Source organism: Lycium barbarum, chromosome 12 (genome assembly GCF_019175385.1).
Source record: "Lycium barbarum isolate Lr01 chromosome 12, ASM1917538v2, whole genome shotgun sequence".
Lineage (NCBI taxonomy): Eukaryota > Viridiplantae > Streptophyta > Magnoliopsida > Solanales > Solanaceae > Lycium > Lycium barbarum.
In genome coordinates, this window is record NC_083348.1 from 69,136,987 (window position 1) to 69,156,756 (window position 19,770).

General features: G+C 35.0%; 1 protein-coding gene across 1 annotated transcript; it reads left to right on the forward strand.

Annotated features, from left to right (window-relative positions):
* The first annotated feature begins 16,079 nt into the window (after positions 1-16,079).
* LOC132622948 (peroxidase 7) lies at positions 16,080-18,891 on the forward strand. The gene is made up of 3 exons (XM_060337642.1): positions 16,080-16,505; positions 17,234-17,579; positions 18,232-18,891. The coding sequence occupies exons 1-3, from the start codon at positions 16,275-16,277 to the stop codon at positions 18,639-18,641; spliced, it is 987 nt and encodes a 328-aa protein (XP_060193625.1). The 5' UTR covers positions 16,080-16,274; the 3' UTR covers positions 18,642-18,891.
* Positions 18,892-19,770: the final 879 nt, after the last annotated feature.

Here is a 19,770-nt window from a genome sequence, read left to right on the forward strand (position 1 = left end):
CAATATTTTACTGCGCTATAGCACTTGACGGAAACGGAGTCATTAAGTGCTATAACGCAGTAAAATATTGCGCTATACAAAAGTTTCTCTCACCTATAACGCAGTAAAATATTGCGCTATAGGAGTCCGCCAGTTTCAATATCATCACATTTTCACTCCTCTTTACGTAGTTTATTTTTTTTACGTAGTTTAGCCGTATATTAATCATGCTTTGAGATTCCGGAACTTCAATATTTTATATAGAACTCTAGTTATATTTGTACAATTAATAAAACAGGCTCAACACATCAAGAATACGCAATACTTTGGATTGTCATTTTAGTGGTTGAAAAGTGCTCGAAGTCCTTTTTTATTTGAAAACTTGTAGTCATTAGCTTTAAGTTATTTATCTTTTAGGGTTTCGTCTTAGTTTTAAATTAATGCTTAACTTTATTTCGAATTTGTCACGTTTTTTTTATTATCAATTTATGATGTGAAACTATAAACAATAATAAAGACTAATATAATATTTATAAATATGCAAAAAATATATAATATTTACGATAAATTGTACAACACTAATGTATATACACTATCGAGGATGGGTTCCACATGTAGTATGCTGGAGACTATCCCTAGGCCTAAGGCTCATACCATCCCCACCGCCTTCGCCATCGTCTCCATCGCCCTTTTTCCTCTTAATAACCGGGCGCTCCAAGTCATGATCATCTCCTCTTCCCCTAGCCCTTGCGCCCTTAACTAGAACGTGCTTCTTCTTGGGATCTAGTTCCGCTGGCACGCTCAGAACCTCAGACTGAGCTGGGTCTGGAAACTCGACCTCTTCCTCGTCGGGAGTCGCCACCGCAGGCGCCGAAGGATGAACCTGAAAAGTATATAAATATTAGTACCATTTCTTATTTATATTGAATACAATTAACGTTATTTATTTAATCAAACCTGTGTGTCAACGGGCGCCTGAGTAGGCTCCTGAGATGGGTGTGGTGGTGAATATGAGGTAGTCTCCTGGACAACATGCTGTTCGAAGTCCAAGTAAAGGTTATAAAAATTAAAGAAATATTTACCTTATATTGAATAAAATTATTTTTAAGTAAAAAACTTACATGCGCCTCGGTAGTCTCATGAGAAGACACCTCTGCCTTGGCAGGCTGATGAGAATGCTCCGGAATGGGCAGCTCCTGTGGACCCACTGGCGCCGAATCCTAAAATATGATAAAAATGAAATAATAAGTACTTTAACTAATCAAATATGTATATTAAATATTGACCTTATATTGAATAAAACTAATTTTAATTAAAAGCTTACATGTGGCTCAACAGTCACATGGGAAGACATCGCTGGCTCGGCAGGCCCATGAGAAAATGCCTGAGTGAGTGGCTCTGGTGGACCCGCTGGCGCCGAATCCTAAAATATAAAATAGTACTAAATAATGAGTAACATATATATATTTAAAATAAATAATTTAAATGAACAAATAAGTATTTTAAATACTATCCGGGATAAAAAAACTCATCGAAGTCAAGAATCCGGGCTCCCTCTAAATTCCTCAAAGGCCGCTCATCAGCTAATGAAACGCGTAACGCCGCCCAATCAACGTTATCACACTCATCCATGTATGCATTCTGGCTCGGCTGTGATGAAGACCCGGGTATCTCAGCAAGTAAGAGCGTCGGCGTAAACATAGGTGAGTCTCCAGGTGAGCTGCCACCGGCCTGGAAGGGCTGCGGATGGACTAGACCGTGAATGCCCTATGGAATGGGATCGGCCTCATCCGCCTCATCTATCAGATGGTGTCCTCCACCACCAGGTCCTCTAGCAGCAGCGCCGCGTCCTCTACGCGCACGGCGTCCTCCGGCAGCACGGCGTCCTCTGCCAGCACGGCCTCCTCCCCTGGGAGCACCCGGTGCTGCCTGATACTCAGCCTCCGTAACAGGCTCCGCCATGCGCCTAATCTCGCTTGCCTGCCGGATACCAACCTCGGAAATCCTAACCATCTCCGCGGCAAGCCCAGGGTAAGGCATATGTTCTAACCCCAAGATGCGTAAACGCTGTACGGCCACCAGCTACATTTGTGTTTAACAGAAACAAAAAAAGTTTATTTTTAAAACGTAACAATTAATGAAATTAGATAAATCTAAATACGATAAACTTACCAATGCCTCATACTGCCCCGCGAGTGATGAGTATCCTACATCCCTTGGGGGACGCAAAACTGGGTTGCCGATCAATCGGCGTGTGATCTGATGATACCAACGCATGTAATGCTCAATGGGTGTCAAATGGCCGACCACCGCTAAAGTGCCCAACCTGTTCTCCCAACGGTGAAGCTGGACATCAATGAATGCCAAAAAAATCATCATCAACGGCAGCCCGATCGTCCCGCTGGTAGTGTCGGAGCTAAATATGATTGTCTTGCAAAGACAATACTGATCTATCAGCGGACCCCGGGTGAACAGCGGGCCCCGGGTGATCATCGGGCCCAGGAGGAGCTTTCGGATCCATGAAAGAGTCCGGTCTGTACAAACTAAATTAGTCATTATTCTTGAAATGAAAGATAAATTATATTAACTAATGGAAATTCAGCAGTGATATTTGTTTGGAACTCTATTTTGAATATGTGATATATTTTTAGTTGACCAAATAGCCAACATAACTACGATAAAATTAAACTAAAAGAGTATATTCGTCGACCACATATTTTCCTATAAACTTTACATTTTTTTCGTTAGCTTATGTATTTATGAAAAGAAGAACTTTAACTATTCTTTTTAAGATAATCTTTTTTTATTTAACATATATATTCACGCTTTTAAAATTATATAGATTAACATTTCATAATCGTTTACAACTTGTTTGGATGGTTGTTACCTATTGTATTATATTATGTTGTTAGTTTAAATAAAATGTTTGCTTTGATTGCTACTTTAATTTTATTGTTATGTAACGACGAAAGGTTCTATTTTATGTAACCATTGATTTGGTCCTATACAATACAACACAATACGATAAATGTCAAAACAATACATAACAATCACCCAAACAAAGTGTTAACAACGTAATAATTCATTACCAATCAACTTCTTTCAATTCATAAAGAATATTTAACAAATACTCAATTAACAAAATAATAATTCATTAACAATTCATAAATAATTAACCAAATTAACAACTCATAAACATATAACAAATTAACAATTCATAAACATTTAACAAATTAACAATTCATAAACATTTAACAAATAATGAATTAAACAAAAACAAAAACAAAAAAAACAGTGGCATAAGCCACTGCCCAGCCCGATCAAACAAAAAAAAAAAAACGATTTTTTTTTTTTGGAAATTAACGACGATTAAATGTTAAACATGCATGCAATATAATGTATATAACAAAATAATAACAAAAGTTCATAGTAGAAAACTTTAATTGAAGATTTTTTGTAGAGTTATTTTAATCGAGTTGTACGCCGCTTTTTCTCAAAATTCGAACTTAGAATCTTGCTCCTTGACTTGAATATACCGAGAATCTAAACTTTCCAGACGAAATTTAATAGAAAACGACGTTTTTAGATGTGGGGACCACCTTGGCTCGCCTCCAATGGCGTTTTCATTTTTTTTTTTTGCCACTGGAGGGACCAGTGGTGGAACCCGATCGAGTTTTAGTGGAGTGATATACGCAGTATTTTACTGCGCTATAGGAGAGAGACAACCTCCTATAACGCAGTATTTTACTGCGTTATAGGTGAGAGAAACTTTTGTATAGCGCAGTATTTTACTGCGTTATAGGTGAGAGAAACTTTTGTATAGCGCAGTATTTTACTGCGTTATAGCACTTAACGGCTCCGTCTCCGTCAAGTGCTATACTGCGCTAAAGGTACTTTGGTAATTTTTTTTTTATTGGGGTATTTTGGTTCAAAATGTTTTTTTGGGGGACATTTTGGTTCGGGATTCTTGCTGACTAGACACAAATTAAATTTAAGAAAAAAGACTTTTGGAGTTTATAATATTAAATATGCATATCTTTTATTATTAAAGCTCGTCATTAAGGGGGTCATTTGGTTTCGCTTACTAGCTATGCGCAAATTAATTATAATATAGGTACCATTTATGTGGTGATTAATAATTAAAAATTATCATGATTAGTAATGAAGGAATTGCCATGTGGTAAAAGAATATTTTTATCTTTAAATCATTTAATAGTTGCATTGTTAATTAGTACAAGTGTTCTTAGTCTACATTCTATTCCGTATAAAAAATACAAAGATTTTCGCATAACTTAATAATCCCGTGAAATCAGTGAAATAAAGTGAAATCAGTCTAAAGATGCTGAAGTTTTTACCTTTGAAGATGGTTTGCTTCTGAAATGCGATGAAGAGGAGCTCCGACGCAACCTTTATGCTCTCCAGCTTCGCAGGGGAGAAAATTTAAGGCAACTGTCGGTAGATGCATTTGAAGTATTGATTAGGAAAGTGTCTTTTAGCATTTCCCTTTTTGTCTTTGTTGCTTTGTTTTATCTGCCTTTGTATCTATTTATTTATTTTAATAAAAATTAAAAAAAAAAAAAACTTAATAATCCCGTGGACTTAAAATACTTATCATGTTTTTTGTTTGTTTGCCCTTTAAGATAACATTAATAAAAAAAATGCTTGACTATATTACCCTCTTTATTAAAAATGCAATAGAATAAAGATTAGGAGTCGGTCTGGATGGGCTTATTTTAACTGACTTTTAAGCATAAGTCATAAGTTAGAAATTCTACCTTTTGACTTTTGGCTATTTGTGTTATTTTAGCTTAAAAACAAGTACTTAAAAATACTTTTTTAACTTTACCCAAACACGATATAGAAGCAATTATTGAACTTGTTATTTCCAAGTGTTAGTAAATGGTTAAAAAACACAGGACAACTAATTTTCTTTTGTATGTGAACTCATATAACATCAGCTCATTAATGTAATTAATACAAGGATAAAATGAAAATAAACTACTTCATTTTATCTTTGATTAAATAAAATGACAAGTATTTTGAGACATATGTTTTTAGTAAGGACAACAAGTATTTAAGACGAGGAAGTACATATATTATTTAATACCGCCAACCAAGCGCTACACTAATTATGCGGTGATTATATTTTTCTCATGCAGTCAATCAACTGTATTATTTAATGCTGGATTTTGTGTTGGGATTAATTTCTCAATTACACAACCAAATCACGCCTAACTAAGAGTACAACGAAAAGAAGTTTAAAGTAAAATTGTTTCGTAATATAGTATATATGATATATTTCTTTCTAGAACAAATTAATATGAAAAGAGTGCTACATGAACTGAGATAGAGGAAATTAAAATCTTTGTTTCATTTCGTATGTTTTTCAATTTAATCAGATAATCTTTTTCTTATATTTGTGATGATGTAGTTATGAAATCACATGGAAAGTGAATAAGCAAATTATCAACATCCTTATCATTTAATTGCAAGATTTTAGATTTAACCATTCAAATTCACGGGGCTATTTGACGATAAAGTGGAGGACAAAGAATAGAGTTATTTATAGAGGTTTTCTATGATACTCCTTTGGACATTTGGCTACCAAGTGTTAACGAGTTAATTATTCTGTAACATCCATGCATACACATAGAATATCCAATTTTTTGGAGAATAATAAGGTTTGTACCAGAAAAAAGGTATATTAAATTTTAAACGTTAAAGTTCCACGTTTTACAAAAGCTACCAGAAGGCAGTTTTTGCTATAATATGTAAATCTCACACGAGGAGAAAAAACAAAATCTTCTTCCAAAAATCTTTTCCAGATTTATCCAAACATATAGCTTTCAAACAAAAATAAAAATAAAAATTGGTAGTAGCAGAGGCGAATCAATGATTTCGGAGGATGGGTTCACCATTGGCTTTAAGATAAAATATAAAATTTTATAGTGACATCAACTTGACGAGCAAAAGATAATTAATTACATTATTTTTATGAAATAAGTTGTTTTATAATCACAACGGCATTAAAGAGATGCATATAGTTATTTGCATAGGACTTGGATAATTAGAAGAAAAAAAAAGGCAATTAGATGTAATATAAAAAAGGAAAACGTTTGTGCTTTTGGCTATTAGATCTAAAGAAGTAAAAGGGTTTAGCAATAATTTAAAAAGGGAAAGTTAAAGGCTACTTTAGAAGAAAAAAAATATGCAACAAGTCGGATTCAATCCCCCTACTTCAGGAATTAAACTCAGCCCCTAATCAGTGCTCCATTCGGCCTGATTTGACTATGTGTTCCTTCAATTAATATTAGATATATTTTCAAATTTATACACATAATATATCGAATTTAGTCGAATGACCATAGGTTCACGTGACACAACTTTTGTACATAAATTCGCCTTTGGGTAGTAGTCATATCCTACATTTGTAGATTTTTGCTATTATTTCATATTCATACATTTGTAACTGTTTGCTATTACTTCATATTCATATAATTTTGGAAAAGTAGTGGCAGTCAGAAATTGATAAAACGGATCACCAAATTCAAATCAAGTCACCTTAAGTGTCACGGGGAGATGGTAAACATAGGCCTTTACATTTTGAGTAGAAAAAAAAGACTGCAAAGATTTTTTTTGTGTTTTTTTCTTATATGTAGAACTAAAATTTTCTTATAAAAAAGACATACAACTAAAGATAAATTTATAAAGGCTAACGCAATGAATTAACTATTATTAAAGTTATGCGCTTGCTCCAATCTTTGCTTATTGGATGCTAAAGACTGCACTTATCCATTCTTAACTGCAATCGGAAGGCAAAAGCATCAAGCTGCAGAAGTTAATTAAGGGCCCCTTAATATCTTGCTTTCATCATGAGTCCGGAACCAAAATGTCCCAAAAAAACTATTTTGAACCAAAATACCCCAACAAAAAAAAAAGTTACCAAAGTACCTTTAGCGCAGTAAAATACTGCGCTATACAAAAGTTTCTCTCACCTATAACGCAGTAAAAAACTGCGCTATAGGAGTTCGTCATTTTCAATAACATCACATTTTCACTCCTCTTTACGTAGTTTATCTTTTTTACGTAGTTTAGCCGTATATTAATCATGTTTTGAGATTCCGGAACTTCAATATTTTATATAGAACTCTAGTTATATTTGTACAATTAATAAAATAGGCTCAACACATCAAGAATACGCAATACTTTGGATTGCCGTTTTAGTGGTTGAAAAGTGCTCGAAGTCCTTTTTTATTTGAAGACTTGTAGTCATTAGCTTTAAGTTATTTATCTTTTAGGGTTTCGTCTTAGTTTTAAATTAATGCTTAACTTTATTTCGAATGTGTCACTTTTTTTTTATTATCAATTTAGGATGTGAAACTATAAACAATAATAAAGACTAAGATAATATTTATAAATATGCAAAAAATAGATAATATTTACGATAAATTGTACAACACTAATGTGTATACACTATCGAGGATGAGTCCCACATGTAGTATGCCGGAGACTATCCCTAGGCCTAAGGCTCATACCATCCCCACCGCCCTCACTATCGTCTCCATCGCCCTTTTTCCTCTTAATAACCGGGCGCTCCAAGTCATGATTATCTCCGTTTCCCCTAGCCCTTGCACCCTTAACTAGAACGTGCTTCTTCTTGGGATCTAGTTCCGCTGGCACGCTCAGAACCTCAGGCTGAGCTGGGTCTGGAAACTCGACCTCTTCCTCGTTGGGAGTTGCCACCGCAGGCGCCGAAGGATGAACCTGAAAAGTATATAAATATTAGTACCATTTCTTATTTATATTGAATACATTAACGTTATTTATTTAATCAAACCTATGTGTTAACGGGCGCCTGAGTAGGCTCCTGAGATGGGTCTGTAGGATCTTGAGATGGGTGTGGTGGTGAATATGAGGAAGTCTCCTGGACGAGATGTTGTTCGAAGTCCAAGTATAGGTTATAAAAATTAAATAAATATTTACCTTATATTGAATAAAATTAGTTTTAAGTAAAAAGCTTACAAGCGCCTCGGTAGTCTCATGAGAAGACACCTCTGCCTCGGCAGGCTGATGAGAATGCTCCGGAATGGGCAGCTCCTGTGGACCCACTGACGCCGAATCCTAAAATATGAAAAAAAATGAAATAATAAGTAACATACATATTTAAAATAAGTACTTTAAATGATCAAAATATGTATATTAAATATTGACCTTATATTGAATAAAACTAATTTTAATTAAAAGCTTACATGTGGCTCGACAGTCACATGGGAAGACATCGCTGAATCGGCAGGCCCATGAGAAAATGCCTGAGTGGGTGGCTCTAGTGGACCCACTGGCGCCGAATCCTAAAATATAAAATAGTACTAAATAATGAGTAACATATATATATTTAAAATAAATAATTTAAATGAACAAATAAGTATTTTAAATACTAATCGGGATCAAAAACTCATCGAAGTCAAGAATCCGGGCACCCTCTAAATTCCTCACAGGCCGCTCATCAGCGAATGAAGCACGTAACGCCGCCCAATCAACGTTATCACGCTCCTCCATGTATGCATTCTGGCTCGGCTGTGATGAAGACCCGGGTATCTCAGCAAGTAGGAGTGCCGGCGTAAACGTAGGTGAGTCCCCAGGTGAGCTGCCACCGGCCTGGAATGGCTGCGGATGGACTAGACCGTGAACGCCCTCTGGAATGGGATCGGCCTCATCCGCCTCATCTACCAGATGGTGTCCTCCACCACCAGGTCCTCTAGTAGCAGGTCGCGTCCTCTACGCGCACGGCGGCCTTCGGCAGCACGGCGTCCTCTGCCAGCACGGCCTCCTCCTCTGGGAGCTCCCGGTGCTGCCTGATACTCAGCCTCCAGAACAGGCTCCGCCATGCGCCTAATCTCGCCTGCCTGTCGGATACCATCCTCGGATATCCTAACCATCTCCGCGGCAAGCCCCGCAAGCCCAGGGTAAGGCATATGCTCTAAACCTAAGATGCGTAAACGTTGTACGGCCACCAGCTGCATTTGTGTTTAACAGAAACAAAAAAGTTTATTTTTAAAACGTAACAATTAATGTAATTAAATAAATCTAAATACGATAAAATTACCAGTGCCTCGTACTGCTCCGCGAGTGCTGAGTATCCTACATCCCTAGGGGGACGCAAAGCTGGGTTGCCAATTAATCGGCGTGTGATCTGATGATACCAGTGCATGTAATGCTCAATGGGAGTCAAATGGCCGACCACCGCTAAAGTGCCCAACCTGTTCTCCCAACGGTGGAGCTGGACATCCATGAAAGCCAAAAAATCATCATGTGATCAAGTTGGTCCCGGAATGGAAGAATACTGTGGTGCGTATCCACATCCCTGTCAAAAATCGTTGTCCACCTCCTCCCATAAGGCATGTCAATCTCGAGGTGATGCCTAGGTACGGGCTGAAAAGGCAGCATCCTCTCCCACGCCTATAACTGTAAGCGATATTAGAAAATACGATTTTTTTAGTCGTCCTTTCAAGAGGTTTGTTGACATTAAAGGAACGTACACTTAAAATATTGCCTGGAGAAGAGCAAAAAATCCACACACATCTCTGACAGCACCAATAGACGCTCGGCACAGGCATCTGTAAAGATACGCCAAAACAGCACCGCCCCAGCTGTAGTCTCCCAAGCGGTCCAGATGCTCCAAGAAAACCAAGTAACGTAAACTAACAAAGGCACCCGATGAATTCAGGAACAAGATGCCCCCGAATATAATAAGCAGGTACAAACGGGCATGACGATCAACATCGTCCTGCGGGGTGCCGTCCACAACCGGATCCAGACCCTCCAGATAAGTGCAGAGTGCACTAATCTGAACCCGACTCTGTCCCGATATCTGGGCCGCGACATCAAGCACGAAGTGGGTGAGCCTAGTCAACTCTGTCACCCACGTCTGACTAGGAGGAGGCTCGTACTGACTGTATAGTGTCTCTCGATCTACCCGCAATCCAAAGAGGACCTCCACATCCTGAAGTGTAATCGTGGCCTCACCAGTACGAAGATGAAAGGTATGTGTCTCTGGCCTCCACCGCTCAACCATGGCCGTGATGAGCGCCCAATCATGTTGTACCCGACCAACGGACACGTAACGGTAGTCGGTAGATGCCGCCCCGAAACAATATCTCCAACACGCGAGGGTGTGGGGGGTGCTCGCGTAAAAGAGTCCACGCTCTCTGCAGCCTACGGGGACGGAGCCTAGTAGATATCTATAGTACCAGCCCATAATAACTCTGACCTATGATTGTCTTGCAAAGACAATACTGATCTATCAGCGGGCCCCAGGTGAGCAGCAGGCCCCGGGTGATCATTGGGCCTCGGGTGAGCATTGGGCGTCGGGGGAACATCGGGCCCAGGGGAAACATTCGGATCCATGAAAGAGTCCGGTCTGTACAAACTAAATTAGTCATTATTCTTGAAATGAAAGATAAATTATATTAACTAATTAATAATTTATAGGGAATATGTGAATTATGTAGTATTATATCTTGTGGATAATTAACATGGGATATGCAGTAAATTTAATATGTGATAGTAAGGACACATATGTGATGGCAAAGATTTTTAAGTTAATTACTTTTGAATTATGTGATGGCAAAGACTTGTTAAGTTAATTAGTTTGGGAATCGAAATTCAACAGTAATATTTGTTTGAAACTCTATTTTGAATATGTGATATATTTTTAGTTGACCAAATAGCCAACACAACTACGATAAAATTAAACTAAAAGAGTATATTCGTCGACCACATATTTTCCTACAAACTTTACATTTTTTCATTAGATTATGTATTTATGAAAAGAAGAACTTTAACTATTCTTTTTAAGATAATCTTTTTTTATTTAACATATATATTCACGCTTTTAAAATTATATAGATTAACATTTCATAATCGTTTACAACTTGTTTGGATGGTTGTTACCTATTGTATTATATTATGTTGTTAGTTTAAATAAAATGTTTGCTTTGATTGCTACTTTAATTTTATTGTTATGTAACGACGAAAGGTTCTATTTTATGTAACCACCGATTTGGTCCTATACAATACAACACAATACGATAAATGTCAAAACAATACATAACAATCACCCAAACAAAGTGTTAACAAGATAATAATTCATTACCAATCAACTTCTTTCAATTCATAAAGAATATTTAACAAATACTCAATTAACAAAATAATAATTCATTAACAATTCATAAATAATTAACAAATTAATAACTCATAAACATATAACAAATTAACAATTCATAAACATTTAACAAATTAACAATTCATAAACATTTAACAAATAATTAATTAAACAAACAAAAAAAAAACGGAACAGTGGCAAAAGCCACTGCCCAGCCCGATCAAACAAAAAAAAACGAAATTTGATTTTTTTTTTTGAAAATTAACGACGATTAAATGTTAAACATGCATGCAATATAATGTATATAACAAAATAATAACAAAAGTTCATAGTAGAAAACCTTAATCGAAGATTTTTTGTAGAGTTATTTTAGTCGAGTTGTATGCCACTTTTTCTCAAAATTCAAACTTAGAATCTTGCTCCTTGTCTTGAATATACCGAGAATCTAAACTTTCCGGATGAAATTTAATAGAAACGACGTTTTTTGGATGTGGGGACCACCTTGGCTCGCCTCCAATGGCGTTTTCAATTTTTTTTTTGCCACTGAAGGGACCAGTGGTGGAACCCGATGGGGTTTTAGTGGGGTGATATAGCGCAGTATTTTACTGCGCTATAGGTGAGAGAAAAAGTCCTATAGCGCAGTATTTTACTGCGATATAGGTGAGAGAAACTTTTGTATAGCGCAGTAAAATACTGCGCTATAGCACTTAACGGCTCCGTCTCCGTGAAGTGCTATAGCGCAGTATTTTACTGCGCTAAAAGTATTTTGGTAACTTTTTTTTTGTTAGGGTATTTTAGTTCAAAATGATTTTTTTGGAGGCATTTTGGTTCCGGACTCCTTGCATCCTTCACTTAGTACATGTTACAGTGAGAGCCCATGGAAAGTAAAGGAGTACATATATAAGCACTTTGTGATGAAAATTACTTTAGCGTATGGTCTTATAGGAGATGAGCCATTTTAAGATTGTGCTTGATGGACAAGGACTTTTTAGATGAGAAATTTTTTTAAAATAAAGAAAGCTAACATGTAATATTCACCCGTTAGTATTTTAGTAATCTAACATTAGAAAGGAGTTCAAATTCTTATGAGTTTGCTGTTTGTTTTTCTCTTTTTTTAGATACGGAAAAGGGTCAAATATACCCCTGTACTATTGAGAATAGTTTTAAGTAAAATTTTTACAAACAACTACCTTTTAGCTCATTCTAACAACCTATAACTACATGTTCTACATTTACAATTCGTAGCTGGAGGACCCTATATTTAGCTAGTAGACGCGTCGACTTAAATATATGATAAATATAACGGACATACACACGCTGAGAAAACTGAAAGTACTATATTTATGGAAACAAAATCTATTCCAATTTAAATTAAAATCAGTTTTTAATGTTCCCTGATTCACGCAAATATCGTCCCATTCCATATCTGATCTCATATCTCATTCAAACAGCTAACAAGATGTTATGTTATATTGGTGGTTTAATAAGATTTGAAAAGTCTACTCTATATAAACTGATTTGACCTTTTGTTTTGGATTTATGTTTTAATAGTTGTATTTCGTATATATTTTGGCTATATTTAGTTGCATTTTGACTGATCTGTTAGATACTACTTATTCTGGTTTACTGTTAACTATATTTCATATATATTTTACATATATTGGGAGTGTATTCTGATGAAATTTTAACTTCTGTAACACACTGTACATTAAAAGTGGATTTATGGAATATATCTAAGTTATATTTGTTGTATATTTCGACTGTATTTAAATGGTTAAATATACTACAAAAAATTACAGTTATGGTGAAGAACAATAAACACGAATTAGCTGAAGAAACATGTGAAAAAAATAAACAATACAAAATATACTTAAAATGCACATAAAATATATCTGGTTAAGTCACAGATCTGTAATAACTAAACTAAAAAATACAAACGAACTAAATATACTAAAAATACAACATAAATATATAGGTTAAATACATGGTGAAACGTAAAAATCAATATACAATCTTACCTTTTTTGGGAATTAGATTTGAATTATGAGTGAAATTAATGAGTAGTTAATTAGAGATAAACAAGGAAGATGAACTATTGTAAATCTGATTTGAAATTGGAGGAAATTAAGGGATATTGGGCATAATGGCGTGTGTTTAGGGGGATATGAGAAAGAGACGTTTTTTTTTTTTTTTTTGCTTAAATTTAGGGGCGTGGGAAGTTATCAGATGAGTGGTAAAAAAGTGGTAGCTATAGGAAGTAAATATGTTATATTTTAGCTACTAAATATAATTATTGTAAAGTTTAGTTATGTTCCATAAATATGTAATAACGTAAGCTATGCCAAGTAAATTTTAGTAGTTTTAATGTATTCCTCATTATACTTCGGTCCAGATATACCCTACCGTTATACTTTCGGTCTATATAAACCGCTCTTATACTTTGGCACAAATTTGTCCTTAATTTTGACGGAGGAACATGTGCCAAGCTTAGAATCAAATGACCATCCCCAATTTTAAATACCCGATTCTTTTAGAAATCATCCGTTTAACCCAACCCATTTTTTTTCTTTTCATCTTTTTCTTCATCTCTTTTCAATATCCAAAGCTTCCAACCTTGTTCTTTCATGGTGGATTTCATTTTTATATTCACTGTTAATCCCTGTTAATTATCATCTGGCTCAATTCCTATTGTTTTTTGGGCAAGGGTATATTTAGATCGAAAATATAACAAGGGTATATTTAAATTATTTTCGATAGTACATGATATTATAGCATGAAACATGAGTACGTGTAAATATTGACCCTTTTCCTTTTTAAATATTGAAAGTGAAATACTGGTTATTATAACTTCTTCCCTTTCGAGATATTGCCTGTTAAATTTGGTGCATATATATCATATGCATGAATATATAGCATCAAAATACCACACTTAAAAGAGTGTTAGGCTATTTATGACGATAAACATTTTTTGGCTTATCTATGCATTTGGTAAAGACCTAATTGATTAAAGTGCTTATAAGTCAAGTGCTTATATCCCAAAATCAATCAAAAGTCATAAGTTGATTACCCTTAATTTATGGCTTTTCAACATCTTTAGTTGACCAAACTTTAACTATTTTATCCTTAATATTTTTTTTTAGTTCTCAAAATATTTTCCCAAAATAAAACCCCTAACTTCTTGTTCATTCTATATTCCTCATTTCTCCTTTTCAGTTAAAAATAATTTTTTTGTAGTAGAGTAACATTTTATAAAGATTTCAAGGTTATCATTGTCCTTCTAACAAAAAATAGCTTATGGGCATTTTTTCACCATACACGTCAATGACTTATTATTAGTTTCAACACTCCTATCAAAATACGTAATTGCTTATTTATAAAGTCAATTGTAACACTTAAAACTTATCAGCTATTGACAATCAACTAATCCAAACTAGCTTTTAAGTGCTGATGTGTCATTATGAAATATGAAGTATAATTAATAATGGAGTAATTTTCTTTTCTTTTTGGTGGCATAGTTGTACTTCGATGACCTCTTATCAGGTGAAAATAATTTTCCCCTCCAATTTTCTTTGAAGATCAAAATTGTGGCAGGCGTTTGATTTTTAGCAAAGTTGGTGGAGAAAATGAATTTCAGCCCCTCTTGTATAGCTGCCCTTTATATGCCGGCATTTCATTTTCTCTGTAATTCCATTCCATTTCTGTTTCAGTTTTCTGCTAATTTGGGCCGCCAATGAGATGAGGGCCGGAGACCATGAGCGACCAATACCTCAACAAGGTCAGGCTTGTATATTTCACTTGTCCCAATGATGCAGTTGCTAACTTAAAAAAAAAAAAAAAAAAAAAAAAACCTTCCCGATGCACTAAGCTTCCGCTATAAGTAGGGTTAGGGGAAATTAAAGCCCTAATCACAAGGGTCTATTTTACGCAATCCCATCCTACATTTCTGCAATAAGCTATTTCTACGGCTCGAATCCATGACCTCCTGATTACGTGGCAAAAATTGTACCAGTTACGTCAAGACTCCCCTCAGCTTATGAAGAAGAAAAGAAAACCTCAAATTGTGCCGTGCCATGTATCATGGCCTTTAGATGAAAAATCAACCATATCCTTGTTTGGTTCTAACAATTAGCCCTTATTTCTGAAGGGTGGCCTCCTTTTTAAAGGAGAGCCAGCTCTATACGTTTACACTTCTCATCATGCTTCTTATTGACACTTTCAGCTGCATATGAAGTACTTAATGTCACGTCTTTCGCCGACATTTTATATGAGCTTTAAATGATAGGCGAAAATCTAGAACTTATCTCAAAACTTGAGCACGGCAATTAATATACTAAAGGCAGATGTTTAATTATATAGTCTTCATTGATGGTTCCACGATGGGAAAGAGGTGAAAATGCGAAATATCTTAATTTTACTGTAATTTGTTATATTTTGGGCTAATTCATACCTATTTTTGTTAATAAACCCTCTCATACTTGTCCTTTTGACCCTAAAAATACTTTAATTTGAAGTGTAACTAACTTTAAACTTAGCCAATTGGTAAATGTTTTATTATAAGAAAATTGTTGTTTACTATATCTTTTTAGTATTGGTTGGTCGCACACTTGTCGAGCGGGAAGTGAAGGTTGAGCCTTCTGGTGGTGTTTCAGGCAGAAGTAATTAATGTTTAATTGTTTGTAACTTTGTATTGTATGTTAAAAGGATTTTTTCCAAAATTAATATTACTACTGTACGATATTTCTAGCCAAACAATACGTACTAGCTAAATCCATTGCACTTCCTTTTATATTTTTCTATTAATAGTCAACTCATACATTTTTTTTAATAATATAATAATCTGCTTAATTGTTTTCTATAATATTTTCTGCCTCCCAACCGAATCCCGAATCTCAAATCCAAACATATACATATATTCTTTTTATAGCTATATTGTCAGCTCAACATTTCTACATGTTCGCACGTCTCGAGTTTGTGAAACCAAATGATGTGCTTCTCACGTAGATATATGCTCGATCACATCGCAACTTCAAAAAACTATATATAGATAAGTAATAAGTGTACATTAACAAATCAAGCCATTCCTCTTCATCATTTACTTTCCATTTGAAGCTTCTTCCATTTCAAATTTCTCAGAATGAAGAGTTTTTCGAGTAGAATCACTTTTGTTTCCCTCGCGGCCTTGTTTCTTGTGGCTGCCGTGTCTGCTTCATTATTTGACGACGTCGACCTTCCATTTGACTACTATAGCCTTAGCTGTCCAAATCTTGAGAGTATAGTGCACAAGAAAATGGAGGAATGGGTTAAAAAAGACTATTCTCTTGCTCCTGCCCTCATGAGGTTGCATTTCCATGACTGCTTCGTTAGGGTACGTAAATATTAAACATATATATACTTTTATTTATTTTCACTACTTAGTTAATGTTTATTTAATAAAGTTAAACAACACACTTTTATTTTTATTTTTATTTTTATTAATCATTCGGTATCTGAGACTCATGCCCTGACTATTTAGAATCGGGCCACATGCATATGACCCATTTAAAGGAAGTGCTCCCAACAAGGAGTTCTTCCATTTATGGGGCTTCAATTTGGGTTCTGGTTGATTGAGGGATCTCATCCATTCCATTAGAAGCGGAACCAACATTTAAAATTTATGTATTTGAGATTTTAGTCTTTTTAAATTACTAGATTTTAAATTAACAATTTGCATATGAATTTTTAAGACAAATGCAGGATTTTGATCAAAAGGTATTGGCTCGGCTAACCATGTAACGAAAAGTTTTGCTTCGCCCCTGTATCCTAGCTACCACATTCATTTGGTGGTAAACCATAAATATACATTTCGATATAACTTCTATTCCTGTGCAAATTTTAGTTGAACAATAGTAAGTTAAACTATGGCTAATTTAACAACAAAAAAAAAGTCTAATGTAAAGTTATATCTCTCTTTTTGGAATTTTTATTTGATATTTCTTTCAAGATTTTTGACACAAAGTTACAATTACATTGTACCAAGCTAGTAGATGCCAAAAGAAAAGAAAAAAACAATACGTGTTCTCTAATTAAGTTTGTATTGTTATGGATGGTACCTAGGGATGTGATGCTTCAATATTATTAGACCACGATGAAAGTGAGAGAAGTGCCAAAGCAAGCAAGACATTAAGGGGATTTGAAGTAATTGATGATATCAAAACTGAATTAGAGAAAGCCTGCCCCAAGACAGTGTCGTGTGCTGATATTCTAACAGCAGCTGCAAGAGACGCAACACTTGCTGTAGGTGGTCCATTTTGGATGGTGCCATATGGTAGGAAAGATGGTACAGTTTCAATGGCTAAGGAAGCTGATCAATTAATTCCTGTGGGTCATGAATTAGTTACTGATTTGCTTGAATTTTTCCAGTCTAAAGGCTTGAATGTTCTCGACTTGGTTGTCCTCTCTGGTGAGTACTCCAACTAACTAGCTAACATTAATTAATTACTCATCTTAGTAGCTATTTTTGGTTGAAGAAATTGTCACCGTTATGTTATTTCAAGGGAAATTAACAGTTTTAGTCCCTCAAATATCGATAAAATTTAATTTCTTTAAAAGGACCAAATTAGTTAATTGAAGGTTATAGCCCAATATTATAAGGACCAAATCAACATTTACCAATAATTGAGGGATCAAAAGTACAATTATCCCTTATTTCAATTGATGCAACTTTGTCTACCGTTAAACCACCGGTCTAAAATTACTCCCGACATTAGGAAACGTCTCTTTTTTTGCCATTGACCCCTACTGGGGCTCCAACAAGAGAATAATTTTAAATGATGCATGTGGTAAATGGTTGACGAGTAAAATTGTTTTTTTTTTTTTTGGGAAAATATTGGGCACGAGTCCACACATTTTAAGTTGAAGCTCGGTTAATGATAAAAGCAAATACAAGACTATTTGCTAACTGCAGAGATACGAATAGACCAAAAGTGTAACAAATCTCAAAATTAAGGAATTTCGAATTGCACATGGATAAATTTGGGCCCTTTTTCCGTTTGTTATAAGAATTGCAATTATTGAATATCAACGTTGATCTAATTTGTGTTTTATATATGTAGGAGCTCACACAATTGGAAGAACCACATGTGAATCTCTACAATACAGGCTATACCACTACAACGGAACTAAGAAATCAGATTCAAGACTCGATAATCACTACTTAAATTACTTAGATAGAAAATGCAGATGGGCATCTGAATATGTTGATCTTGATGCTGTTACTCCCAAGAAATTTGATGTCCAATATTACAAGAATCTGCAAAGGGGAATGGGACTATTGTTGACAGACCAATTGCTCTACACAGATCCAAGAACTGCACCAATTGTCACAGCTTTGGCTACTCAGCCAGACACTTTTGAAAATCTTTTTGCAGCTTCTATGGTCAAGATGGGCAATATTCAAGATTATCTAAGCATTGATGGTGAAGTCCGACTCAATTGTGCGCGCGTCAATAGTCCTGCTTATTAAAATCTTGACTTTTTTTAAAGTTAAGTTATATATACCAGTAGTGTGAAGATTCTTTTACGCTATCAGTATGAGTTTGTTCCTTTTTCGGGTTTTTACTATGCTAATGTAATTTGTACTTTGAAGTTTCGAAAGTTGCAAATTAAACTGCAAAGGATATTGTAAAATTGTGCTAGTACTATTTAATTGGTAGTACTTGATAAGATTAATTTATATGTATTCCATCTTCTTTAAAGGTTGAAATTAAGATGAGTTGTCCGGGATATTGTATCTGTATGATTTACTGATAATTAATCGAGCATGATATCTTTGTAAAGTGGTATACATTTAATTCAATGCTCATAAATTCCTCCCTTACGTAATCTTTAATTTATTAACTAAAAGAAAAATAAAAGGTGGGTTGAATAGTAAGTAATTCTCATCTTATGTACGGTAATTTAATAATTAAATTAAAGGCAAAAGTAGGAGTATGTAAAAAGGACTTCCAATAGTAAATTAGACCACCAATTTACACATTAAAATAATTAGGAAAGGGAAATGTATTCTCTAAAACGTTGTCATTTTAAGTAAAGTTTTCACAATGATCAAATTAAACAAACATTTCGAGTTTCCGTTTTTGTCTTGTCAAACCATTTACCAAACATAAGATGAAGAATGATGGCTCATCATCGGGCGGATGTTTATTAATTTTGAGAATATACATTCACACTCATAAGCTAATTAATTAATTTCATCGCTATTAATGCACTGTAATAACCCTTTGATATATTTTTTCTTTTTCCCCTTTGGCAGTTAATTATGGGATGGGAGTATCATCTCTACTCAGAAACTGTTGCCTTCAAATCTGTGACCATTTTATTTTCTGGCTTATGTGACCCCCCGGATTTTTTGTTCCCCTTTATGGAATTTGTCCATTTTCATAGTGTCCAAAGTCCGTAACAAATTGCGCCAATCATCCAAAATTCCAAAGGACGCACTTGTCAGTATTTGCATGTCTCTTCTCATGTCTCTCTTGCTCATCTCACCCACCTACACCTTTTGTCTTTCTACTACTAGACGAAATACCCCCGCCACCTAAGAATACAGTCAGATAGAATGGAATCTTGTCATCCTTAATCAGGGTTTTTAGGTT

Bases quoted from the DNA above. Each gene is read 5' to 3' on its own strand.
- LOC132622948 (XM_060337642.1), top strand. From the start codon at position 16,275: ATGAAGAGTTTTTCGAGTAGAATCACTTTTGTTTCCCTCGCGGCCTTG. The intron at 16,506-17,233 runs GTACGTAAATAT...GATGGTACCTAG, and splicing joins TCCATGACTGCTTCGTTAGG to GGATGTGATGCTTCAATATT. The intron at 17,580-18,231 runs GTGAGTACTCCA...TTATATATGTAG, and splicing joins CGACTTGGTTGTCCTCTCTG to GAGCTCACACAATTGGAAGA.